Source organism: Anopheles bellator, chromosome 2 (genome assembly GCF_943735745.2).
Source record: "Anopheles bellator chromosome 2, idAnoBellAS_SP24_06.2, whole genome shotgun sequence".
In the NCBI taxonomy this organism is placed as follows: Eukaryota; Metazoa; Arthropoda; class Insecta; order Diptera; family Culicidae; genus Anopheles; species Anopheles bellator.
Window position 1 is genome coordinate 36,521,337 of NC_071286.1, and position 26,691 is coordinate 36,548,027.

Below are 26,691 nucleotides of genomic sequence, written 5' to 3' on the forward strand. Positions count from 1 at the left end.
CGCGGTTCGATTGCCATTTTGCTTCACTGTTTTGGTATTGAAAGTGGTAGAATGTGTGAAACGATAAATGTGGTAATTTTGCTGTGTTGGAGTGTTGTAGTACTATTGCTTCACCTTCGCTGGGATCGGTTTTGCTTTCTGTTGCTGTTCTTGATTCTGTGTCTGTTGAACTGTTTTGCTGCATTGATTGATGGTTCCTGTGTGTTGTTGGCTATTGCATTTCATGTTGTTGGGGTTGTTGTTGTTGTTATAGATCACGCGAACAGCGACGAGCGAATTCGAAGTTTATGCAATCGTGACGCGGTTTGGCTTCTACTTGATGCACTCACTGTTCCACTGCTTGTCGTAAAAATAGGCGTACTTCTAAAGTAAAATCCTTTCTCACCGCCCTTAAACCGACTAAACGTTATCGAACTATAACTTAAGCAACGCAGCAACTGAGAATAAAATAGAACTAAATCTGAACAAACAACCGGCAAAGAATTAACCCATCCTAACGTAAACGCTACACCGTAAACCTAACCTCGACTGCGACTTATTGTACTTGTGATCTGAAAAATGAGCTCGCTCGCGACCAGCGGCTCGTTGGCTTCCTTTTTGGGGGGAAGGACAACAAACAAAAACACCTCCTCCATTTGCGCCAGCGCTCCCAGCGCCCGCCATTGCAATCCAGTATGGTACACGGTTTCGAAAAGGGTTTCGAAGAAAAACTTGAACATAATCTTACAACTTAACCATTGGCTTCGAAAGGAGCGCGCGGTCCGCGCTAGACCTAGTCTTAGGAATGAAGAAACGCTAGTCGCAAACAACGGAGAGCACCGCTCGGGAAATCGCTCCCGGGGCTCTCTCCGGTGGTAGAATCTTATTGCTTTGCTGCTTGAATATGTAGAATGTACAGAACCCGAACCTAAACCTAAACCTTGACCTAAATCAAGCGACGTATCGTCGCCCCGAAATGCGCTGCTTATCTCGACAATGATATCGTAAGTGTTCCTTGAGTTGCGTTGCTTAACTTAAGCTTGCTCCTGCGCTTGAGCTCTTCCGGTGAATAACTCATTAAAAACGGAACCGAAGCACATCCTGCCCCCGTTCGGAGGATGTCGGCCGCCGTGTGCGGTTGGAGCACAGCACATTTAACAATAGTAAAAACTGGCAACACCAGCGAAACCTTACACCATTCGTCACCATTGCATGTCGTTTCGTTTGATTCGCTCGCGGCTCTCGAGGGATGCGCTCCTGCTGCTGCTGCTGCTGCTTGGTGAAAATCATATTACACCTGTTGGACTGTTAGTTGAAAAATTAAAGTAAAACATAACCCTACTCTCTTACGGCACTATTGCTTCGTCTGGTTGGAGTCTGGAAAACTCAATCCGGTTTCGGCTTGCGGCGCCGACCACGGCGTCGCGCTCGCGTCTCGATGCTCTCGTCTCGTGCGCTGTGCGCCGCGTGACCGTGACCCCCACCGTCCGGCAACTGTGACACTGACTGTGACCCACAGTGGGATGGGCACGTGGGCACGTCCAGTGCCCTTCTCTGCTCTCTCTTTCTCTCTCTCTCTGCTCTCTATTTACACAATAAAACCAACCAACGCCGGTTGGTTCTGAACCGTGTCACGCACGCACGGAAACAGAGTTTGGTTAAGTTAGTGATTAACGGGGCCATCCTACTAAGCCATCCTGTTCTGTCTCACTATTTTCGCTCTCTCTCTCCCTCTATCTCTCTGTGTAATTCAAGCGATTCGTGAAGGGATCAGGATCCCATCAGATGGATGCGGTTTAAGTTTCCATTTGATCGGTTTTGTTTGTTTGCTTATTGGTTGCATCTAGCGTTTCATTGTGTGACATTACATTTACTGCTGTGTGTGTTTGTGTGGTTGTATGTGTATTATTGAATTATTGTTTTTTTGTTTCGTTTTGTTCTGTTTATTTAGTTTGTTTGCTTACTTTTTACTTCACTGAATTTGAAGTTCTGTTTTCCCCAGCTGGGAACAGAGCTTGGAATCTTGGTGTCGATGCGCTTTGGGTGATGCGAAGGCACCGTAACGTGTTTGCATTCTTCAATTTGTTTTGTGATGTTGTGGCTTACGGTTTCTCCGTGCCGTAATTTCGAAAAGTTCATGTGCACGTTCCATAGAGACCTTCACCGAACGTAAGCCGAGCACAAACACATACCGAAAATGAAATGGAGTCACCACGTTCGCCAAACGCGTCGGCAAAATAGTAATGAAAGCGTAATAGCGATGGAAACTAGTTGTCTTCTTAGGGGATAGGTAAATAAGTAAAAGGCTTTTTCGAGTGGTGTAAGTAAAATAGTTTAGTTGAAAAACAATAAAAGCGTAGAAAGAAAAACAACGTAGGTAACCGGGGCTACGCCCGAAACACTAACAGAGCCAGCGTAACGGAAAGATTCAACGAAACAGTGCTTAATTAAGGAAGAGAAAATCGAACTTGGTGAGGATTAAATCGCGAGTTCTCGATATGTGTCCGTTCGGCTCGATAGCAGCAGTGGGCCTCTCATATGTTCCCAAGGATGTTGTGGGGGTAAGGTAGACTACCGAGTAACGAGTAGTCGGTAGTGGTAGTTCACTATCAAAGAATGATGTATCCGTCAACTGAAGGAGACCAGGCCGGCCTCGAACGGCTAGCGTCCCCGTACGGCCAGTCGGCTGCAAGTTGTTTGTATGTGTTAAACAAAAAAAGACAATTGAATCAATTGTAAGTGTTGCAAGTGTCAATACACTTACGAAAAAAAAAACATTTGCATCTTAGTTACAATAATGACTACACGCGGCCGTGCGTAGTCGCCTCTGCTATTGTGTGCGGTTTTGTGTTACATCTTATTGTTGTATCTGTTTGGGGTTTTGCTGTTAGCTTGGTGAGAATATTTCACTGTAGGCTGGAATATGTACTTGTTGCTGTTGTTGTTGTTGTTGGCTGCTGCTATTGTAGTATTCGTGCTGTAGTAGAGTAGTTTACGTTATTCTGTTGTTACCGTTTAGCGATTGATATTGGTTTGCTTTGCTGTTTACTGCATTATTGGATGGGTTTGCTGCTATTTTCTATTGGCTGTTGTTCGCTTGTGACTCGTTATTGCTGTGGAAAGTAGTTTTTAAGGGTAAGTTACTTATTGTTTCACAGGCGTTTGTCAATTGTTGTGGAAGTACACAAAAGAGCGCAAAGTGTTGAACTTAAAAACTCGAACCAAATAAGAGCGATAAACCAAAACGCCATAGCCGAAAACGTTGGTTTCATCATTTTTGACAGTGCGTCGTTGCTACGCTACGTTTCCTTGCTTCCGTGACAATCCTTTCCGAAATATTCTACCAAAGCTAGCTTTGTTGTTGTGGGTTTAATTTCTTTTGCCATCGTTCTAGAATCATGTTTTTGGTTTACTCTGCCCATTTAGAGGTGGTTTCAGTGGTGGGTCTTTCGCTGCGCAGAATGGCTTCAGAATGGTTGCTCGAAACTTCTTTTGCCACAATTTGTGTATTTAGTTAGGGCCTTTGGGACATAATTTATAGGCTTTTCCGTTTCCGCGCACGTCTTCGGCTCGCCTTCAAGTCCGTGTGTGGCAAATTATCAGTTCCAAAGGTTATCGTGTTACGTACCCTACATATCACATTTAGACACTAGAACACGATGAAAGTATAGCGAGTGTGGCAGACCCAATTTCCGTATTATTTTTTTAAACGATTGCATGAATTTATCGCTCATTTCCATCACTGGGAAGCTTTCCGCAGCAGCTAGACCCTCTGCACTGTGTGTCCGGAATGCGATTTGTTACTTCTTTTTTTTCTCTAGGTTTTGTTAAAATTTTCCCTCACTTCTCTCGGACAGATACCGCTAGACACGCATTGCTGCTTCCTCCAAAAAGTTGTATAAAAGCGGTGCAGCGGTTTCTGCCTATCGGAATCAGTTTAAGTATGCGCGAAAGAACGGAAATGGTTTCCCCTAAAATGGTTTTCCCCTCGCGGTGCCAACCGAAAAGAGATAAGAATAACGACATTGTAACAAAGTCCCTGCTAAACGGGGATTCTTTTTTCATCCTTCACATCCTCTACTTTTCTAACTATGTACAGCAACCAAGGGTCCCGCGGTAAAGACGGTTTAAACAACAAGCTAAGCCAAAGAAGAATGTCGAAGCTAGCTTCGACAGCGTTTGTGGCCAGCTTTCCTTCCGACTGGTAGAACACCAAAGCACCATTTGTTTGATTGTTTGATCCGAATATTCACGCCAGTCCGCTCTCGTCTCGCTTTTCGCTCCAATTTATCTCGCCCACGTCGGTGCGCCACTCGGTGCTTTCCCTATATCCGGCAGCATAAATAACCAAAAAAATGTCTGTTCCAATCCCGTTTCCGATCCGTCAGCCATCCGTTTTCTAGCACCTCTGCGCGCCGCGAACGCAGTTTGATAAGTTTGATTAGAATTTGGTTTCCGATTCAGTTCCAATGGGCGCCCTACAGGGCGCAATTCAAGTAAGAATAATTCGATCACAATTTTGCTATCGTCCGGTTTGGACAAATTTCGTAAACTTTATGCTGCGTGCCTAATTATTGTTTTTTGCCAAAAACACATTTTTAACAGTTAATTTTGATCCGCGCCACAGAAGGAAGCAACAAACAAACAATCACAATTGCTTTCGTTCTACGTGGCAAATTTTGAGTAATTGATTTCCTACGGCGCGGCGCCAATCACACCGATTTTTTGGGGTTCTCAGTTCTTCTTTTTTGGCTCAGTCACTTCGTTTCGTATAGATCCTACGGTTTAAAGCGCGCAAAATTAAGGAGAGCGAAACCCGAACCGAAAGGGCAATCCTTACGGCGGGGAAGGTCACACGAAGCGAAGCAATTCCGTTCAGGTTCCGCGTCGGTCCACTCTCGCGCCCCGGAACAGGAACCGGAAACAGAACGGGGGAGGCGGGGAACTCGGAGCGCGCCGCGCAGGTGTGTGAAACCATCGTTTCTTGTCCGAAACACGAGTTACGAGTAGATTTTGGGTGTCGCTTAATTTTACATTACCTAAACACGGAAGGAAGCGGACAGGAAGCGGAATTACCGGGCTGCTGCGGCTAACATCGATATGTATGTACACACAAACACACGCTTATCACCGGCTCGTACACTTCCTGCGACCCCCTGCGTCCTTGTCCGGGGGTAGTGATAGGGAAAGCACCGCGCTTGTCGACAAGACGTTTCGCCAAAGTCGCCTAAAAAGTGCTGCCCCAAAAAGCCACGTGGACTCGGCTAGGCAAAGTGTTCACAGGTGGCGCGCGGCGTAAGGATAATTCATTTATGTTTTTTTTTTATTTTTCCGTTTACTTCCGTTATAAGGCATTGATTTTTCCGGTTTTCGTTTATACAATGTTTAATTTAGGTGTGTTTCCTTGGTTTTTGTTACGTTCCGTTTTTTCGCGAATCCTCTCTCTCGACCCGTCTCTCTACTCGAACATAGTACAGTGGAAATGGAAAACACTTTCCAAATAAGGTACAGAACACCCAGAATCGGCTATGCGATCGGCATCCTTTTTCCCTCCGCTTGTCGGTGTTTGGCTCGAAGTAAAATGGTATCCATGTGTAGTAAGGTAGAACGATAGGTTTAACAAATTGTACAGTCTGAAGGAGTGTGTCTCCGCGTGTGACACCCGCACCTCGCCAGCTGGGGCCACTTTTGCACGACTCCTGCACACATTCGTCTCTGGCACATTTTTGGTGGTAAATACTTGTAGTTGTTTTAAGAGTTTGATTATTACTTTTTGCAGTTTCGACTTCTCTCTCTCTCTCTCTCTCTGCCCCTCCGTCTCTCTGTGTTTCTTCCGGCCTAGGTTCGAAAAAGAGTGTATCAAAAGGTGGGACAAGGGTGGGACCCAAAACTGACGATATCTAAACGCGGTTTCTGATCAATCATGCGACGGCGTGCGTGCGACGCCACCGAGCCACGTGTCAACACGGCCACGTGTGGCGCTCGTGGTGTTTGTGAAGAAATGCTGTGTGGTTCTTTCGCTCGAAATAAAGTGCCATTGTGCCACAGTGTGCCGTACAGCGTGTGAGTTTGTTGATGAGCTTTGTTCTGTTATTTCTTAGTTCGATTGTACAGAGTGGGTTTCGTATGCCGTATGTTGGGGGATGCTGCGTTTGCCCAATGCTCTTTCTAATGTACTAATGTCTATTCGCTAGGCAGCCATCCTCTCTGGTGGTCCTTCCCACTTCCCGTCGTGTGGTCGTCTGCTTATTCTCACCTCACCTTGTTCTTATCTTATCCTGATTTGGATGGGTTACAGCAAAACCGGCGTTGTTCGTAGAACCCCATCCGATCGGTCTCCATGCGTGCGCGCGCGCACGTGGAGCCGGATACAACTTAACCGTAGGCGCTACTAGTGTTAGCAAGAAGCATGAACGTGGTTTAAAAAAAATTCGGAAACAATACTAGACTACACAGTACAGTAGAGTTTGGAGACGAGTACAATAAAATAAAAATAAATCACTATACAACAACTGCCACCGCTGCTCGGCAAGCGCGTGTTTTGGGGGGGGTACTCTGCTGTCCGTGTCCGCTATTCCAGTTATACACTACTCAACTAGCCTTACGCCTACAACAAACAAGTTCCGCTTTTGCCTCGTTTACCGCTTGCTGCTCTACTGTGCCCGTGTTTGGGGCGCTCTCCTACTACCGTCCGCATTCTAGCTGGCCTGTTCTTTTTTTAATCTATTAATTCGTATTTTTCGTAGATAAAACTTAAACTAAAATATAACCGCCTACCGCCTTTGACAACGGCATCCTTCTTATCCCTCTCCCTCCCCAGGGCGGGGAGGAGTGTAAAAGCGAACCGAAAAGGCCCGGCCAAAAAAGCGGGCGGAATGAAGAATGCGGGAGCCACGCTGCCGGAACCGGAACGCCCGGGTGGAAGCACGCGGATCGTTACCGTGTCTATGTGTATGTGTGTTTGAGAGCGTGTGGCCACGTAAAAGCGAAAATGTGACGGCCTTGTAACGGGGAGCTTCTAGCAAGTTGCACTTTGCTCCTATTTTTCACTGTCTGTCTTCTTCGCGCTCGTCGTATTTGGGGGCCTCCTTTTTGTTTGTTGTTTGCCTGTTTGATTTACGCGCATTCATTTGACATCTTTATGCACTCTCTCTCTCTCTCTTTCTCGCTCTCTTTCTCTCCAATGTGCGCTACTTTGATTGCAAACACGTTCGGCTCGACTTCGGTGCCTTTTCTGCGGGTGTTTACTATGATCCAATTCGATTCCTTCGGTAAGCCGCTAGAGTTGTCTGTATGCGCTGTGGTGTGTGATGTAAGTTTGTGTTAGTGTTAGTGTGTGGTTGTTGAACGTGAATAGGATTGGTTGGCTATTGGTATTTTCCATTTGTCGTTAAACTCTATTGTTCGATTCTATTATGTATGTTTTCGCTTCACAAACACTCGCGCTCTCTCTCTCTCTATCTCTCGCTCGCTCTGCATTCGTATTTAAGATTTGCTTGCTGCTGCGTGTGTGTTGCGTTGTGAATTAATTCTATCCTGTGTTTGGAGACAGTTGTGGCTGCTTCTATTGTTGCTAGCAGCCAGTGCTGCTGCTATTGTGTGGGTGGCATCGAATGGTCCCCCGCCGACAAGAACAGCGCGGTTTTCGTGTGCGATGGGCTCGTCCCTTCCCCATCGTCCTGTTTCATTCCCGCCCACGGGGGAACATCCGATCGCTGGTTGGCTATAGTTTGCTGTTTCGCAGGGTTTGGTTTTTACATTGGTTTTACAGATTGGAGATGCTCTCTTATTGTTTACTATTGTAACTATTGTAAGACTGGCAATTGGGGTGTATTGAGAATTGAATGTGATCGCTTGCTGGTTAGGTCGCTTGTTCGCTTGGCTGCTGCTGCTTCTTCAATCCTTCAACTGCCGGCTAGAGGATCATCATCACTGGTGTACGTAAGTGTGTGTTTGTGTGTGTTATTGATGTGTTTCTGCTGGATTCTGCGAAACCGTGGGGGTCCGTGGGGATTCTTATTACTTTCTGTTTTTCCTTTTTTTGTGTTTTGTTTTTCTTTGCATCTATTTTATACGCTGTCACTGTTACGATTACGGTGTAATTATTACTGCATTTAGAGTAAGAGAACTGTAACAAAATTTAAACACTAAGTGTGCGCGCGATCGCGAGGATCACGCGCACCGTTCGTATGGTGTGTGAAGTGGGGTGAACGTGAACAACTGTGGGATAAGATTGTGGCTGGCTGTGTGGCTTATCCAGTGACCCTGGCTATTGTACAAATTGTTATTGTTATGCTGCATTCATGCAGTTATGCTGTTGTGTGGTGGTGTGAGCTGTAGTGTTTAATAATAACGTGATGATGGCGCGAGCTCCGACGGCCGGGCGCTGCACCGCGCACCGGCTCCGAGGCTCGCGCTGCTTCCGGTTCTATTGTTTATTACGGGGCGGCGACTTGGGCCACTTCTGTGGGTGTGTGTGGTTGAGGGGCTGTTGTTAAGTTGCGCGTTCCTTACGGCCCTGTAGCAATAATAATTGTTACCGTAACTGGGAGCTTGAAGTGTTGTGGTTGATGTTGTGGTTGTTGAGTGTGTTGTAAATTTTATCCATTTTATCAGTGCTGCTATTGTTTGCTTTTGGGGGACCCACATCTCCCCAGGGTGGGACCTGGGGAGCGCCATGGACCCCCCTCATGTTCGGTTCTATTGTAGCTGTATCGTTCCATTTTCCTCTACTATTGTTTGCTGTGCTGTGCGTTTATATCTGTGTGTGGGTTGGTTTCGTTTGTTTGTTGTTTGTTTTGTACCGTGATACACCGCGTGTCTGCGTGTTGTTGCGCTGCTGCTGCTGAAGGACCGACGGTGTATCACCGTGCCAATCGACTGTCGGCATAGGCTGGTTTACGGGGAAGTTTGTAGTTGTGGAGATATTGTTGTTCGGTTGTTGTGTATGAACGGGGTGGTAGCTATTAGTGTGTTTGTGTCCTTTTGCGGTAGATTGGCGGTCATGATGGGATTGATGTGATGATGTGGTGCTATTTTGTTCCTCTCTTTCTCTTCTGTCGAAGCAACTCTCGCGCGTCGTCGTGCAACCTCTTGCTGTTGTTCTATTGCTGTTGTGGTTGTTGTTTCGGTAACCTGTGTCTCGGTGGCCTTCCGGTTTCGTGTGATTTCGTTGGCTCTATATCTTTTTTTTTTTCCAAATTTCCAAATTTAACCAATTGCGCCCAGTGGAAAGGATCGAAACCCCGGGATGTGGCCTAACGTAGAACAAAACCAGGCGAAAGTGCGATAAAACATTCCGAAAAAGATCCGTATGTTGTGTTGTTGTTTGTGTTTGTGTGTGTGTGTGTGTTGTGTTTGTGTGAGCTGTTCTTGCTGTTTCCTGTTTCCCGTTTTCCGGGTTTGAAGTTGTTTCAGTATTGGTGGTACGTAGTGGCCGAAATCCTGTTTTGCGAAACCGTTGCCAAACAATAACTTGTTCGAACGTTTCTGCCTATTGGGTACTCTGCTCTGATTGTGACTCTTTCTCACTCTCTCTCTTTCTCTGTCTGTCTCCATTTCTATTGGTCATCTGTTAAATCGTTGGACTGTTAATAGGGGGAACTGAGTCGTGATGTACAAAGCGAAAACTATAAACGAAATAACCAATCAATCAAGGATCAAGGACATTGGATCATATCTATCTGTGTGGGTTTGCTGTTGCTTTGCATGAATGCGGTTTCAAAAGATGTCTCATTTTGTAGATTTCATTTTATGTTCCGTTAATCTTTCTCTTTCTCTCTCGCTCTCTCCGTGTTGGCCGTGCATCGAACTCGCTTCGTATTTTTTTCGCTTTTTGGCTCCGTGTTTTGCTCTTCCGTTTCGATACTGTCGTATTTTCTGCTCTACTTCTCCCGTCGATACGCGCGGTTCGTATCGGTTCGTCTCACACACGTGTTTTTGTTTTTCAATCGTTCCTTAAAAGTTATTTTTGATTTTGTTCACTTAAAGCACAGATAAAAGGAAAACATGGTTGGTTCGTTCATGTCTCGCACTAATAAAACAATAAAAAAAAAACATTGCACTAGCTATTTGTTTTGCGTTACTAGACCGATCGGGCAGCGCCGCCGCCCGCGATCGTCAAATGATCGCCGACGGCGGGCGCCTCATGCTACTATTGCCCGCCACCCTACACAAGGGCATTCTTTTTAAGTTCCTTATGTTCCATATGTGTTTTTGTAACTTTCTCGTAACCAAAAGTAAAACAAGGAGAAGGGAGCACTTCACGGGGATAAAAGGGACACGGGGATCAGGGATCGCGGGTGGTGATCGAACGCGGCAAGGATGTGGGATGGTACGAAAATTGAAAACGGTCGTGTAACAAAATAAAGATGAAAAACAACGAAGAGAACTAAAACGGGACATTTCTAACAGGACACCTCGGTGACTTGGTGGTTGGTCGTCTTTCCCTCCCCCCTAATAGAGAGTTTTCGTCCGTTTAGGAGCGTTCGTTCAAGGTTCAATCTTGTATCTCTCCAAAAAACGGTTCAACATAGATATTCGCGCCTCGGAGCTTACCGGCTCCCGTTTCGCGATGGTGTAATCCCGTGTTGGCCGGGCGCGCCACGAAAAAACGGTTGGGGGTTTTCCAATATTTTTTCGCCCCTTTATTCGACGGTTTCCTTTTTATACTTTCTTTTTCTCCAGATCGCGACCAGGACAGAGTGCGCCGCCTCCGGCCGCTGTATGAAACCACAAAAAAGGTTCTGATACGGACGCGCACACCGGGGGCTGCTGCCGTTCTACTCATCGTCCTTCGGCGCCTGTCGTCCGTTCGCCGTGTTACGCCTTTTTGTTTCACTTTTTGTTTGTTTGTCTCACGTGTAAATATAGAATTAAATAATTTTTCCTATATATTTAAATTTACTTCACCTACCACACTGATTCGTGCACTGTCCGTGTTTACGTTTGTGTGTCTGCGTGTGTGTTCGTGTGTTTCTGTGTGTGTGTTTTGTTGTTCTTCTTTTGAATCTGGTACTCCCTCGGGTGTACTTGTGTGTGTTTCATCATCATCCGTTTTCTTATCATCAATTTTCCAGTATTTTCGCGTTTATATGTTTTTTGTATGCATTTTCTTTTGCTTAGCTTTTTCGGTTTTCAATATAAATAACGAATATGTTACGGTTTATATCGTTCTAATTGCACTTTTTGTTACCTTCAACATTCACTACCGCTTACGCGTACGTTCCCCAACACCTTCGCTGGCTTTCCACCATTTTTTTTATCGTCTCAATAATCTTCCTCCACTGCATTTCAATATTATAAGTTTTCTTTATCATTATCTTTACACCACCACGCATCTACTTTATTCCTTGCGCATTCTCACAGTCGCGCGCTCTCTCTCTCTCTCGTTCTATCGCTTCCACGTTTCCCTATATATGTGTCTCACGCGCTCGTTTTGCTGGTTTTCCACTAGCACTAAAATTGAAGCACAAAAACCTATCACGTATCCTCTGCCGCTTTCACGCCCAGAGCCCATGCAGCTAGTTGAAACGTTGGAAAATTTTGCCTTAAAATAAGATCACCCATCTCTTTAGCGTTTTAAGAGGTGTGTGTTTTTTGCTTCTTACATTTTCCTTTGTTCCGGTTTCTCGCTTCTCGTTTCCGGGCTTAATTGGTAATAACGAAATCTCTTTCTTGCTTTGGTCGAAAGACGCGTCCAACACGTTCAACACAGTGGGACAGAACGAAGAAGCGAACGCTTTGTGTTTTGTCTCGTTCCAACTCTTTCCTTTCATCGTAAAAACCTAACCCCTTGGGCTGATTTTCCCAAGTTTTCCACCTTTACACACATTTTTGCTAGTTTTTTTTTGTTTTACACTTTCCGTGGCCCTTTTCCTTGTGGTCGCTTCTGCCGGATCGGACTCTGGCGGAACCGCTCCGCCGCTGTTCTGCTGCTTCTTCTTCTTGTTTCAGTGGTTAGCTTCTAAATTTTAAATTTCTTCTTGCGTTTTATTAGAGAAAAATATACATCAAAATTTTGGATTATCAATCACAGATAGTGTATAAATATATATTTTTTCGTCCTTTCGTTCTCTCTCCTTCACTTTACTTGTCCGGTTCCATACCATCAAACATTCATCGCGAAATTGCACGCTGCGAGCGACTCCGAAGGGTGCTGAAGAATCGGGCAAATGGAACGATCAGGAAATAAAAAAAAAAATTATATAAAAATTCTCAAACTCAAAAAAGGGTTGGTCGAACGTTTCGTTTCAGTTTCGAAACAAACGAAAGAAAAACAGTTATAAAATGAACAACAAAAAAGATAACAAAAGAAAGAATCAAAAGAATAAACAAAGAACTCCAACAAGAAACTTGAACAGCGGGAGTTGAATAGCGAAAGCAAGACGAAAACTCTCCGGGAACCTATACTTTGAAAACCAAACAACAAAGCTCCCCCTGGTGGTCGGTGTCGGTGGCAGCCGCTCGCGCGCGCTTGTCTTCTGTGTTGCACCACTCTCTCTCTCTAAGTTTTGATATTGTTTTGCCTTTTGTTTTGCTTCCTAGTTTTCCTACTGCCTCAGCTGCGAGTCGGTTTCCCAGCCCTACCCAGCCGTTGTCCTGTTACCAACGTTTACATTAATTTTCCACTTGTTTATGTTGTTTTCTGCTTTTTTGTTTTTTGTTAATCGTTTGAGGTATACGCGACGTGAAGACACACACATATAATATATATTTCTAGCTTATGGTTTTTTCTCTCTCTCTCGCCCTCTGATTTCGACCGGCTTCCAAATGGCGGAGGAGCTTGGATTTCGAGTCGTTTCTAGTGTGCGGTAGTGAGGGGCTACACATGCTACTCTGCGCTGTGACTGGCCGTGTTTTCGCGCTCCGCGAGTGATCTCCGGGGGGTTCTGCTGCTGCTACTGCTGCTAGAGAGATTGGGTGCAAGATCGATCGTAGGGGGTGGGCTAGGTTTCAAGGAGTTTGTAGATCTGGACGGGACGACACTCGGGCGGTCGCTCCCTGGCGCCTTCTTCCGCTGGATTTGCGTTTGCTCTAGAATATGTCGGTTCGGTTTGGGACCACAGTTTGTTTTTTGATTCCTAGCAGTTCAATTTCGCCGGTCGCCGGTGTTACTTATGCCTAAAAACATCGAGTTAGACTTTAGATACTTTTTTTTTGTTTTGTTTGTTGCTCTTGCTCGTTTTGCTTGCTGCCTGTTAGGGTGTTTGTGTATAGATAAATTTCGATAAGAATGTACACAACATCGTTCAATCGGCCGCCTCGTCCTACGCCTACCGCCTACAATATCGCTCAGAGTTAAATGTAAAAACGTCGAAACATAGAGTGTGATTTAGGTTTTGTTTTCTTTTTTGCTTGCTTTACTATATACTTTTGGTATCAATTTTTGAAGATCACCCGATCGCTCCGATCTGACTCTGGCGCTCTCGGTCGAGTGCGCTTTTGGATCCAAACGGGCGCCTTTCGCCGTAGAATGTATAATATATAAATATGTACCGTTGCCGTTCTGGTTTTACTGTTTTCCGGTTTTGATAAACTGTTCCACGGAGCGACTGGAGCGACCACCGGGTTGATATACGTACACGATCCTGCTTCCGGGGCTTCGCCCCCCCCTTCGTTACGGAATGATAGAATTTTGAACACCAAATAGAGAGAGTAGTACTTCAGTAGTTTCTCTAGTTCCCCGTCTAGCCCGAAATGGTAATACTTTGGAATTTGTTTTTTTTTCTTCAGTTTTTGATATAGCCACAACATTTAGGTATTTAGTTTTACTCTTTACTCGCTCCCTCTCCCTCTCTCTCTCTCTGTCGCACGCGCGCACCGCGTTCGATTAGTAGTGGAATGTGTGTGTTTCGTGTTTAGCTTCACTCGATCCGCTAACGTAAACTTATGCCGAACAAATGCCAAAAATGCACGATTAAAAGGATCGCGGCGTGTGTCTCTCTGCCTGTAAATGCTGGCCTCCGTCGGCCCCCCACCCTATGGCATGGCAAGCTCTTGAACTGTGTGTACGTGTGACTGTGTATGTAGCCAGGACTTCCGGCCTGTCCTTTGGACCGAAAAAAGTTGTCCAAAAATGTGTGTGGGGAGGGGGATCGAAAATCGGTTTGTGTTGGGGGTATTGGGGTGCTGGGAGGGAGGGTTGGCGGGATAAGGATTCTAGTGTTTTTTTTTAAACTGGCACACACGTGTTCGATCTCCCTTTTGTGATCTCCCTCCCTCTCACCTTCTCTCTCGCTCTCTCTTTCTATTGCATGGTGCCTATTGCTGGTGGCTCTCTCTATTGGCTACGGTGGTGGATGCGATGGTGGTGGTGTCTTCGTTTGTTCTCTGATTATTGCGCGCTTCTCATTTCGGCGGTCACTGTACTCTATTGTTTGTTCGGACTGTTTGCTTTGTTTTTCTTTTGCACCTCCTCTGTGTGCCTCTTTGTGGTGGTGTTTGGTGATGATGGTTGATGACGGTTATTGATGATACTCTTTCGATTTGTTCCTTTTTGCCTCACGTGTTCGTAGGTTAGTGTGTGGTCATGTGTGTTTGTGTGGTTCGTGGGTTGTTTGTGGGTGTGTGCGAGTCTTGTTCACACAGAAGCCTATTTGTCGATTGTCAAAAAACATCTTCTCTCTCTCTCTTCCTCTTGTGTTTTGGGGTTTTGACGCGATTTTCCCCCTTTTTCCCGTTTCTCTTTGTCCCTTTTTTCCCATTCTCTCTATTTCGCTTGTTGGTTGGAAAACCGTTTTCTTCTCTTTAGCTTTCGATTTTCAATTTTCGACATCCTTCTCACTCTCTTCCGGCAGAGAGAGAGAGGGAAAGAGGGAGAGATGCTCTCGTTCTCTCTCTCTCTCTCTCTCTCTCGATTCGATCTGTGAAGTGGAGTGTGGGGATTTGTTCGTTAGTTAGCTGATGATGATGATGACGATAGGATTGGTTGCTTGTTTTATGTCTCTTTCTCTTCCTGCCCTTCTCTCTCTCTCTCTCTCTCTTTCTCTGTGTCGTAAGGAAAATAGTAAAGTTGCTCTTCCGCTTCTTCTTCTTCATCTTGCTGTCGTCGTCGTCGGTTGCAATGCGCTTTTGTGTCCCGTATATACTGCCGCGCCTACTACAGCTCCCCTCCCTTCTCTCATCCCCCTGTGGGTGTGTGGCTGCAGCAGTTTTGCTCAGCCTCCTCGGTGGCCGTGGCCCGTGACTTAAATGGATAAAATTGTTAACACTTCTCTCTCTCTGTTAGCGGCATATTTTCTGGTCACCCCTCGCCGCCCCCCCCTCTCTCCCTGGCCACGGGTTCTCCCTCTCGCTCGCTCGCTCTCTCTCTCTCTCTCTCTTTTGACTACGAGTTGGATAGAGTTAATGTATAAGAATAATATTTGAACTATGCGATTCTCCATCTGGGTGTGTCCGTCCGATGATGTCCGCGGCCGCCCTCGGCCCCTCGGCGTGTGGGTGTGTGTGGGGGGCGGCGGCGGCTTCTGCACCTCTCTCTCTCTCTCTCCCTCTAGCAGATGCAGTGCCGCCGCGGCCGTGCCAGCCGCTCCTATGAGCTGTCGTCTCCGGTGAGCTGTCCTCGCTGTTGTTGTTGCTGTTGCTGTTGCTGTTGCTGATGTGGTTGCTGTTGGTGGTGGTGGTGATGCTGGCTGAAGCTGAGACTGTGTCGCAGGCTGTGGTGATGGGGCTGATGCAGTGAGTGCCTCGTTTCCGGCTCCGAATCGCCACCGTCCGAGTTGGCACCGCCGCCACCGCCGCCGTTGAGTTCCTCCATCGCGGTCCGCTGCTGCTGAAGGTGCGCCACGGACATCGACGAGAGGTTCTCGCGCAGCTTCATCAGGCTCTCGACGTTCTTGGCCAGGAGCAGCTGCTCGGGCGTGCTGGCGGCGGCGACGCCGGCCGCCGCCGCCGCCGCCGTCGGGAGGTGGTGCAGGTCGGGGTTGCTGAGGGCCAACGAGCCCGGCTTGCTGCTGCTGCCGGTGGACGAGGTGGACGAGGCGCCCGGGCTGGCCCGCTCGCGCTTGACGAGGGCCGCGTCCGGGTGGAAGGGGGAACTGGCCCGCTTCGAGCCCCTTACGACCGACGACGAGTCATCGCCGCCGCCGCCCGAGGACCTCAGGTTCGCCGCGCCCTTCAGCAGCTGGTCGAAGAGGGCCCCATGGTGGTGGTGGTGCTGATGTTGAAGATGGTGCTGCTGGTGGTGTTGGTGGTGCGCCGCCGCCGCCTGCTGGTGATGATGGTGACCCCCCGCACCCACGAGACCCACCCCCACATCGCTCGGCTTCTTGTCCAGGCTGTGGCGGATGATGTCGTCCAGGAAGGAGCCGCCGTTCGTGTTGCTCCCATCGTACAGCTGCTCCGCCATCTCCCGGACGCTGCTGCCCTTCGGGAGGGCGCCGCCCGAGGACTTCCCGGCCGCCAGGTGCGGGCGGCCCGCCCCGTCCGGGGACAGGGTCGGGTTGCCCCCCACCTCCTGCTGGAACCGCTGCATCAGCGACGTCGGCGACGCAAAGAGACCCGCGGCGGCCGCTTCGGCTCCCGGGCCCGGTTGGCCGCCGGCGGCGGCGGCGGCGCGCCCAAAGTCGGGCAGCGCGCCAAAGCCGGCGGCGGCTGCGGCGGCCGCGTGCGGCCAGAAGAAGCTGGACGCGCTGGCGTACGCGGGGAGCTGGGCAGGATCGAACATCTGCGGCATCTTGAGGCCCCCGTTCGGTGAGCCGCCCGCAAACTGGCCGCCCTCTCGCGGACCCCCAGACTGCTGCTGCTGCTGGAGGTGGTTCTTGGTGGCGGGCACCCCCTTCAGGCCGAGGGCACCGCCCTTGGCCTTGTCGAGACCCCGCAGCCCGGAACCGCCACCGGTGCCGTCGGCGGCTGCCTTCGAAGATCCGCCGCCGCCACTCCCTCCCAGCCGGTGGTGGCTGGGGGGGTGGTGGGCCGGATGGTGACTGGCCGGGTGGTGGTCGTCCAACCCGGGCTGCGGTTTCGGTTCGCGCTTGCGGGGCCGCATCAGGTGCCGCTCCTTCACCTTGTACTCGAGGGTCGAGTGCGGGACGCCGTAGTAGCTGCCCGCCCGGTGCACGGACATCTCGCCCCGCTGCACCGCCTTCACCGCCTCCACCAGGCTGTCGCGGTCGTAGTTCCGGTACTTGCCCCGCTTCGGCCTCGTACCCTTACCCCCCGTTCCGGTGTTGTTGCCGTTCCCATTGCCGTTCCCGTTGTTGGCGGCTGCGGCGGCTGCTGCAGCGGCCGCCAGTTGCGCTGCGCCACCCACCGACCCGAGGCCGGCGGCTGCGGCGGCTGCGGCGGCAGCGGCCGCGGCCGCGACCGCCGCATTCCCGCCGCTCCCGAAGTGCGAGATGTCCCCGAGCGTCTTGATCACCGAAATGCTCGGCCGCTTCTGTATCGCCTCCATCTGCTGCTTCAGGAGGCCCTCGGCCATTTGCTGCTGTTGATGTTGTTGCTGTTGCTGTTGTTGCTGCTGTTGCTGTTGCTGTTGCTGGTGTTGCTGGAAGTTTTTGCTGATGCTCCGGGCGATGACCTCGTGCACGGAGAGCATCGACTTGTTGCTGGTGGCATTGGTGGTGGTGGTGGCGGCGGGGGTAGTGCTGCTGCTGGAGGTGGCGGCCGAGTGAGGGCTGTGACCGAGGGCTCCGGGCGGGGAATCGAGCGGGGGTTTGATGGTGCTCCGCAGGCTCATCGGGGTGGGTGGTGAAGAGCCGGCGAGCAGAGGGTGGTGGTGGTGGTGTGGGAGGTGGTGTTGGTGTGGGAGGTGGTGGTGTTGATGAGTTCCCGACAACGGGGACAACGAGGAGGACAGGGACGAGGCGAGCGATGAGGGCGGGCCGGAGGCACCCGAAGGGGGCGTCCCCACGGCCGCAGGCGCCTGCGGGCTGGTGGCGGGGTGTAGGTGCAGGTTGCGGGGTGACGGAGTCGCCGCCACGCCGACGAGGCTGCTGAGGACGGCGGCGGCCGCCGCCGTCGGTGGCGACGGGCTGGTCAGGTGGTGGTGGTGGTGGTGCTCTCCGTTCTTCGTCCCGGGGGGAGAGGTACCCGGTAGGGGAGCGGCAGCGGCGCCAGGGACCGTTGGTGGAGGAGGGTGCGGGGCGCCGGCACGACCGTAGGACGGAATCTTCAGGATCACGGACTGCGGGTCGTCGCCCGAGCCGTCGTTCAGGTCGATCGACGACGCCAGCGAGGCGGGCCCGGTGGTGGTGCTGGTCGGGGTGGTGGTGGCCGCGGTGGTGGCGGCGGTGGGGGGGTCGGGTGTCCCGCCCGAGAGGGTGCGCAGCTTGCGGCTGGTGCCCTGCTGCAGCTGCTGCAGGAACGGCAGGTAGCAGGGGTCGACGACACCCGGATGCGGGTGCGGGTGGTGGGCGGCGGGGGCTCCGTTCAGGGCCGCGCTCAGGGACGGGGACCGCGCCATGGCCAGCGTGCCGTCGAGCGGCGATCGGTTACTCAGGGCGGCGGGCGGCAGTGGCGTCGACGAGGCCGCGGGGGCCACGATCGGCGGGGAGGGCCCGGGCGAGGGGCCGTGGGCCCCCACCCCGCTCACCTTCTTGATCTGGTCCGCGAGCTGCTGTTGCTGCTCGATCAGCTTGCGCAACAGATCGGGCAGCTCCGCAAGGACCTGCTGCGTTTCGCCCGACACTTGCGTCTGCGCCGTCGCCGTCACCTGCAGCATCCGCTGGACCTGCAACAGGAGCCCCGGGTCGAGCAGCGTGGAATCGGCGGCAGCGGCCAGCGGCGAGGGGGCCGCCGGAGCCTGAGCCGGCCCGACGCTGACGGGGGCCTGTGGGCGGCCGGGCAGTGCGTGTGGGTGCTTCAGGGACGCGAGCGCCTCCAGCGACGGCCCGCCCAGCTCCGGGGTGCCCCGCTGCGTGGGCGGCGTGGACGGGGTCGGGCTGGGCTCGTGGAGCCGCGGGACGGGCGCGGCCCCGCCGTACATCTTGAGAAACATGTCCGCCAGCACGGCCTGCGGCAGCTTGTCCAGCAGGTCGGCGCTCCCGGCGCTTTCGCCCTCGTCCTGCGAGTCCTTGTCGTCGTCGTCCTCGAGCAGCGAGCCGCCGCCCCGCTTGTAGCCGAGCGCCAGCTTGTAGACCTTGTTGCGGAGCGTCGAGCGCGGGATGCCGTACTGCACCGCGGCCCGCCGTGTCCCGAGCCGACCGCTCAGGATGTCCTGGAGCGCGTTCTGCAGACCGTCCTCCGTGTACGTCTTGCGGCCACCGATCGGCGACAGGCGTGGTTTCGCCCTGCGGAAGGACGGGGGAAAGCAGTGAGTGAGTGGTGATCGCTTCAAACGAGGATCGAAATGCCAAAAACCCAGAATTCTCGCCCAGAATCTTCAAGAACGGTGACCTGAAAAAATGTCTTTTTATACTAGATGTATCCTTTATGAGCGTTGCTTCGCTTCTGGAAGTGTTTTTTCTTTCAATTTCGGTTCGTTTGGGGTCGTCGAAGCTGTCTTGAGCTCCCATTACTATTTCAGGCGCTTTAAACATGCGTCATCATCTTACCTTTTATTTTATGATTCAAAATGTCGGCTTTGACCATGTTGTCTAATCTTCTAAGTCTAAAGGATAATCTTAGCTCCACTACCTTCAACTTCACATTATGTGGAGACGGTCCTGGTGAATTCAGTGAGTTAAGAGATTCCGTTGGACAATTTACTGCTTCATCCTGATTTACCAGAGTTTTGAGTGACATGAAAGTCACACCTTCTTCAGGTGTTCCATCTAGAGTACTGGTAGCCATAAGATTAGAGAAGTGGCTATGATAGGCATCCTTTTTCAATTGTAAACGCAAACTGTACGCAAGCTACAATTAGTATGCCAGCCACAGTGGACCATAGCGAAACATTGTCCATTTTAAAAATACCCAAAACCACCGTTACGTGGTGTCCTTGGGTTGGGTTGCGAGCTCGAGACGTGTAGCTTCTTGCCGTTGCTCGTCTCGCCGACTCGAGGACCTCAAAAGAATGACACCCAAATCCTTCGACGATTCTTCTGCCTGCCGGTCGACGATGTCGTCGAAAAGGGCTTCAAACATCAAACGGAATTCGGTCCGGCTAGGGGTAGGGGGTAGGTTTGGGAAGGCATCGTGGGGCCCCAGGAGTCCCTGCCCCAGGAGAGCATTCCACCAAGGAGCATTAACAGCACCCAAAAAATGACGGTCCTTCACATGACTTCGGATGCCGGATCATCGGAAGGAAAAGGGGAGCTCACCGAGTGGGGTGGAGGAGCTAGAAGCTGGAAGCCCGGAACAACAACAACAACAATGGGGGGAAAACGAAAAACGAAGACCTCAGCAAACGTGATTTTTCATTAATTTTCCGTCGGCGACAGAAAAATCCTTCCCCAGAAACGCACACACAGGCACACACTCGGTCGGTCGGGATGTGTGTTTGCGCCTTCACCCATTTGCTCCCAGCCACCTCCACCATGTCCTTGAGGGGCCCGGAGACGAGTGGGACACCCCCTGTTCCCGGGCCCGGCCACAGGATCTCGCCAACGCCAGCATCTTCCGCATCTTCAGGCGGCTATTTTTTTCCCCTTGATGCAGTGCGGGTGGCTGGCTGGGTGGGTGGCGTGGGTGTGTCGCCCTTTAAGTGGGCTTCCACCGCCACCCACACATGCCGCCGTGGGACGTTCACCGTTTGGTGTAAAAATTTTCGCCTGCCAGAAAACAAGAGCCACTCCGCCTCGGGACGGCGGCCTAGCAAAAGGGCCCGCGTGTATGTGTGCATGGAAAGGGTCTTCCTTGCAACGACATGTGTTGCGCCGCGCTGCCATGGTCTGTGTGGTGCAAGGACGAGGAGGTCGAGGAGGGCGAAAAAACCCGTAAAAATGGCGCCAATCGTCGCGGCGGAGCGGGAGATGCTGACGAAAGCGGCACAGAGCCGGAAGGACCCACCACTCGGCGTCGGGGTGCTGGGCGGAGGGAAGGCTGCGGCGCAAGGGGCGCACATCTTGACGGCAGTCGGGAGGCCACTTTGGACGCCCACTTGCCCTAATTCGGTGCAACAAAACTGCATCGCATCGCATCGCCCGCCTCCTTTCACACGCCTCGATCCGTGGCGCCGTGGTCCCTAATCTCGCTCCGAGAGGAGCGTGAATATTCGAAACCCGTGCCCGGCGGCCTCGGGATATACTTTTACATTATATAATGGTATGGGACGGTTTTTTGAAAACTTTGGACAAATTTAAACACATTAAAATGCCACCTTTATAAAAAAAAACGCTTTGTTTAAAACGTTCGGACAACCATAAAAACATCGCCGCAGGATTGTCGGGCGATGTTCAAAACTGGAGATATCAGGACAGCGAGATGCGACAACCGGGTTTTTTAATTATTCCGAACCAGCCAAGACAGAGAATGAAGAAGGTATTTTTTTGGTCCTGCGTAACAGTCTATAGGCCTACCACTAAATTGGAGCCAAATTTAAAGAGGTGCTAAACCGCAGCTAACAGTCACCGTAATAGTGTGTCTATTTTACAGTCAAAGTCAAGTACTTATCAACTTGCATACATTATTTGCTTCATTCGTTTGTTATTTAATAGTTAGTTACCCGTCAAGCGCACTCCACACAATCCTTTTCAAATACGATCTTTCCAACAGCTCAATACACAAATTTGTACATTTGAAAGCGAAGGTGCATAAGTTAAAGCTCCGGGGATTTATCGATGAAGAAAACTCCTCATTTTGAGGAGTAGCTCGATTCACCTAGTTGAAGTGGCTCGTCGTGCACCAAACCCTGCTGGTTACACCCCGCAAAGGATTTTTTGCGCCCAGAGTTCTAAAAATCGCCGGTGATAATGCGACGCAAAACCAACTTCCTTTGGGGCAGTTTAAGAAACATTCCACTATAAGGTTCCGTAAGAAATCGATGTGCTTCGACCGCTTTTTCTGCAATTGAAAAAGTAAAAGTGAATCCCGCAAATTTTGCAGAGTGACACCAACATAATTTTTGGGGTTTTAAGCCAAAGGACACAAATTACGTACAATTATCCAATCAGAGGAGGAATGCATAGAACCCAATTCAGAACATTGATGAAATAATTTCACCTATTACTAAATTACTAAATACAATGAAACAGTCAACCAAACCATGGCTGATTGGGGTTTGCACATATCTTCGACCCGAAGTATTAGGTCGATCTGCACCATTCTGTCCATTGTTGAAGTTAAACAAAAGCTTGATTATTGCATACTTTGAACGGAGTAACAATCGAATGACGGTCGATTATCATTCAACTCCGTTTCACTCGCAAGTGTAACCAATTGTTGAATGAATGTCCCATTTTGACCCCAGAAAATGCTTCAAAATAACAATTATCGTGGAAAGTAACATACATGAGAGGGGCAAATTCCATAAGCTTTACAATAAACTTTTATATAATGACAACCCCGAAAAGGGGTGTCCAAAAGCAGTTGCTCGAGGCGAAGGACGTTCCACTTGGCACCACGCGCTCTTCACCACGGGGGGACCTTGTGTTGAGTCACTGACCACACCAAACCGATACGACCGACAATCAATTCCATTTGAGCCCCGGGACGGGCCACGGAATATAAACAGCCCGCGTGCGCCCGCTATCGCTCCACCCTATCGGCCGAAGAAAGACCAAACCCCCCGTTGGAAGCCAACGGCCGCGCGAAGGATGCCACTCCGGGCCGGTCGAGTGTGCGATGTGATAATTGCGTCATAAAACGGCTTCCACTCCGGCCAGGTTACTGACCAGCGCAACTCGCGGCCGCCACCGTCGAAGGATTCGCCTTATCTGAAGGAAGAGTCAGCCGACGACCCCCATCGGCATCGGCGGCGTTGATTGTGTCGTCGCGACACTCATGGCCACATACACACACCCCACTGTGGGCCCTTGCACCGACGACACAAATACATCCTGCCACCAGGACACGCAGCAGCAGCTGCCATTGTCGCGCGAGGGGGCAAATTAGACGCGCCAAGATGCGACTCCAGTCACTCCCCCGAAAAAAAAAAAAAACAGGAAGGAAGGGGTGGACCGCAGGCGCATCCGTGCCACCCACCGGGTGGGTGCCCAGGGAAGACCGAGGGACGAGGGTGGCGGCAGAGGGTGTCTAGACGTGTCGATTTTTGTGAGGCCTCTTGTTCGGCTGTTGGCCCAAATTCCGCCGGCATCGCGCCGCGGACCCGACGGGGTGAGGGGATTAGCGAAGCGGGCGTGAAATCGGGTTCAAGTGGTCGCGTCATTCCGGGAACTGCGCTGCGCCTCGCGGCCTGCGGCTCGTTTCTTCGTTTTCGGTGACGGTGCGCGGCGCTTGCGGTTGCGGTTGGCGGGTTGGCGGGTGTGGGAATCGATGGATGGTGCCGCGACCGACCAGCGCCGCGGAACGGAAGGGGCCGACGACAGGCATAAACATTTCCTCGAAATCTCGTCTGCCAATGCTTCGGGACACGGTGGGGACCAATCCATGCCAAAAACAAAACAAAACCTCGAAAATTCTATCGAAAAAGGAAACGGGTAATTGGCAGGAGCTGCACTTTGTTGCATCGCCGTGAAAGAAAGTGCATCGCCAGCAGCAGGGCGCGTTCGCGGGCCACCCTCCGGGTCTTGGTTTTCTGGTGAAGAAATTCGAATTTCACCACGTTGCGGTGCATGACGAGACCCCGGGGTGATTGCAGTTCCAACAAGTTCTAGGTGCGAAAATCGACCGCAAATCGAGCCACCGTTTGATCGAAGCGAGTCGTTAAAAGTGCGCTCCGATCCCAAAATGGCCACTTCTAATTCGGGGAGGGTGCCTCAAAAAAGCCTGAACTCGAACCCAAAAACCGGTTTCTAAGCACGGTGCGCGAAAGAGACGGCCACGGTTGTAGTTGCGCGCGTGGATCTGCGTGGATGGCGCACTTCGGATGGATTTCGGGTACAACGATCCCCCGGGGCTTAGAGAGCGAGACCGGAGCGCTAGAGCGAGCGAGCGAAACCGGTTTTCGGTTAGCCTTCTTCTTGGCCTCTTTTGTGGCTTCGTTGCTTAGAAAGTCGAACGCCGAAATATTAGAAACGCCCCCGAAATTGGCTGGTGGCCATTTTCGAAGCCATTGCCGGCGGATGGCCTTAGATTGCGGCCATGATGGATTTCTAAGCAAATGGTTCTAATACGAAAGAGGAGCCATATATGATCGTTTCGTTCGTATGAATAGCTATTGAGTTTCATATAACGTAGGCTAATAAGTAGAGATGGTGAAGTTTGAGGCAAACTGTTGTGACCTGTTAGAAACATTTTTCTCTATGTTTCGGAAAGAGTTCTTCGTTCGGCATTATTGTAACTCAGCGAAGTCTGGTCACAGGCACAAGCAATAATAATAAAAAATTGCCAGTGATGTTGAGAGATCATTGATAGGTTCCATGACTCAAACAATATTGCCAAATCTATAGTCCTTAGGTATTATTTTGGTACATTGTTTTGATCAATTTAGCTAATTCTGTTAAATCGAGTGGGGTCTTCTCAGATACTGAGGTTCATGGATGCTTCATTTGATATTGCGCGAGGTACTGCATCTTTTTTCTTAACTTGTGGATTGCTCCACTATCCCGTTATAGAGTGAAATCTTCACCAATAAGACTTGGTCATTGATGAATGTTGTCAAGAAAAAATGAAAATCAAGTTTTGGCCAGCTTTCGAGTCACGTTGATCAGGAAAGGCCACCAACTTGTATCGTTTATGTAAGTAATGCATCCCTGCAGAATATTGCCGTTGTAATTTGTTTCCTAATCTTGATTTCAACTCTTTGTAACGATAGTTGAGTCATACCAAAACTTCATCACTCCGGAGCAGCTTTTCAAAGCATGCCGATGGTAAAATATCGTTCTTTTTTTTAAATTGCCCTTAGTTAGGTTCAGATTTTTTTTTAACAAAACCAGATTTGTCTACCTTCTAAAGACTACGTCGAAAGACATGCACGGAAGAGAGACTTCTGATTTTAGTTATTGTGGAATATTTCAGGCGAGTTGAAAAGGGTTTGTAGAGGAGATATATTCTCTATACGTTTATCAACTCTTTTTGGTTTGGCACCCACGAGCTTCAATATGATGAAAACGACCTTCGTTTTCATAACCCTTGTTTGTTTAACCAATTGCTGCATCACTTTGGCCGAATAGTTTTGGCATATCAATTCTACGTTCACCATTAAAGCTCAAAATAATTTCACTATTTGACTTTCTCGATCGGTTCAATGTACAATGTTTCGACGTTTGTGCCATCTTACTAGATGAGAAACCGCAGGATGTCTGGTGAATTCTTTATCGCACGTTTCTCATCCTTAATTCTCCATTTTGAATGTGAACACATGTAAAAATCAACTTGGTGTTATTCATAAATAACTAAATCTAGTCTAGTTGCTTCGTTAGCGAGTTCGTCATAATTTTGCTCATAGAACATTAAACTGAGGCATGTAAAAAGAGGATTCCAAAAGATGTTATATGCTCATATTTTTACACTACTACTCAAATGTTCTTGTCCATGTCTCTAACTGCTCAAACTGATGTCCTCTGCTTACTATCCAATGTTCTCTTGTCCGCACCTGAGCGTGTTATAAAACTCGCCTTTTGCATTGTCTGAGATGAATGTCTACCCTTGTCAATCGTCCTGTAGTCTTGACTACTACCTGCTACGCTCTGACAGCATTGCTTGAGGTAATCTAGTGACCGCTGACTTCGGCTCCGAAGCAAAGCCAAAAACATAGCAAAATCAACTCTCCAATCGGCACCCGAAGCTGAAGCCATTCGCATACGCTAAAAGTCACAGCTCAAAACGGCGGTCCCCCCATCATCATCAACATTGCCTCCGTTGCCTAACAACGTGACACGGACTGGGCGTGCTACTAACTTTGGCAGTGAGCAAGGCGTGACCGCTTCGAATCTTCCACCGCAGAGATGGTTAGATGAAATAATTTGACTGGAGCCGCTAATTCCGGTCTCGGCGGGCGTTGGCGAGGTTTTTCGGGTCGAGGCGCAGGGGGACTAAAACAGGTCAACAACGGATGGGGCCACGGTGCGGTGCGGCGCTCGCCGGGGCCATTGTGCAATATTTTGTCAACGATCTGCGAAATGTGGCGCCGGCTGTTTATCGCTCCCTCGGTTTTCCAGGCCGTGGTTATCACCACACACCAACACACACTCAAGATGGTTAGCGATGTCATTATCGTGGTGACCGCTTGCGTTTCGTAATCCGTGGCCGGGGTTTCGTGGGCGTTTAAAGAACGGGTTTAAGGTCGCGATGCGTCTGGGTGTCTTTTTGGAAAGAAAGGACCACCGCTAGAAGGACCGAGGACCGAGGTCCTTCGTTTCTGGTGCTCTCGCTCTCTCCACCGACCGAACCTTTTTGAGTGGCGCAGCGCAATAAGCCTTTTTTGCTGGAATCGAAACGCGGATAAAGTGTGACCAGGACCCAGCACCACCACCACACAGCATACAGGGCTTTCAAGAGGCTCCTCGCGAGGCTCGCGACGGCTCGTAGGCGGAAAAGTGCATCCTTTTGCGAAGCCGCGAAGGAGCGCCGCTCCGTTCTCCGTACTCAGTGTTTTTTTTGGGCCGATGCACGATGCATTTTGCCTTGCATTCCCGTGCCCGCCCGCTCTCGTGTGTATGAGTGTCTCGGGTGCAACGGAGGAAATCATATCAAGAATCCCTCGGCGGGTGGACGGGAGGAACTTGGGTGGAAGCCGGGGCCCACCGCTGGCAGCGTTGCATTCGAGAGGAG

The 26,691-nt window shown here is 50.2% G+C and overlaps 1 protein-coding gene across 1 annotated transcript in view; it reads right to left on the reverse strand.

Annotated features, from left to right (window-relative positions):
• Positions 1-6,354: 6,354 nt before the first annotated feature.
• LOC131207480 (AF4/FMR2 family member lilli) overlaps positions 6,355-26,691 on the reverse strand; it is a 92,283-nt gene continuing 71,946 nt past the window's right edge. The window contains exons 8-11 of the mRNA XM_058200094.1: positions 17,775-19,208; positions 16,229-17,555; positions 15,588-16,135; positions 6,355-6,370 (exon numbers count right to left, since the gene is read on the reverse strand). Coding sequence (XP_058056077.1) covers positions 6,355-6,370; positions 15,588-16,135; positions 16,229-17,555; positions 17,775-19,208 — 3,325 coding nt within the window. The remainder of the gene's footprint in view (positions 6,371-15,587; positions 16,136-16,228; positions 17,556-17,774; positions 19,209-26,691) is intronic.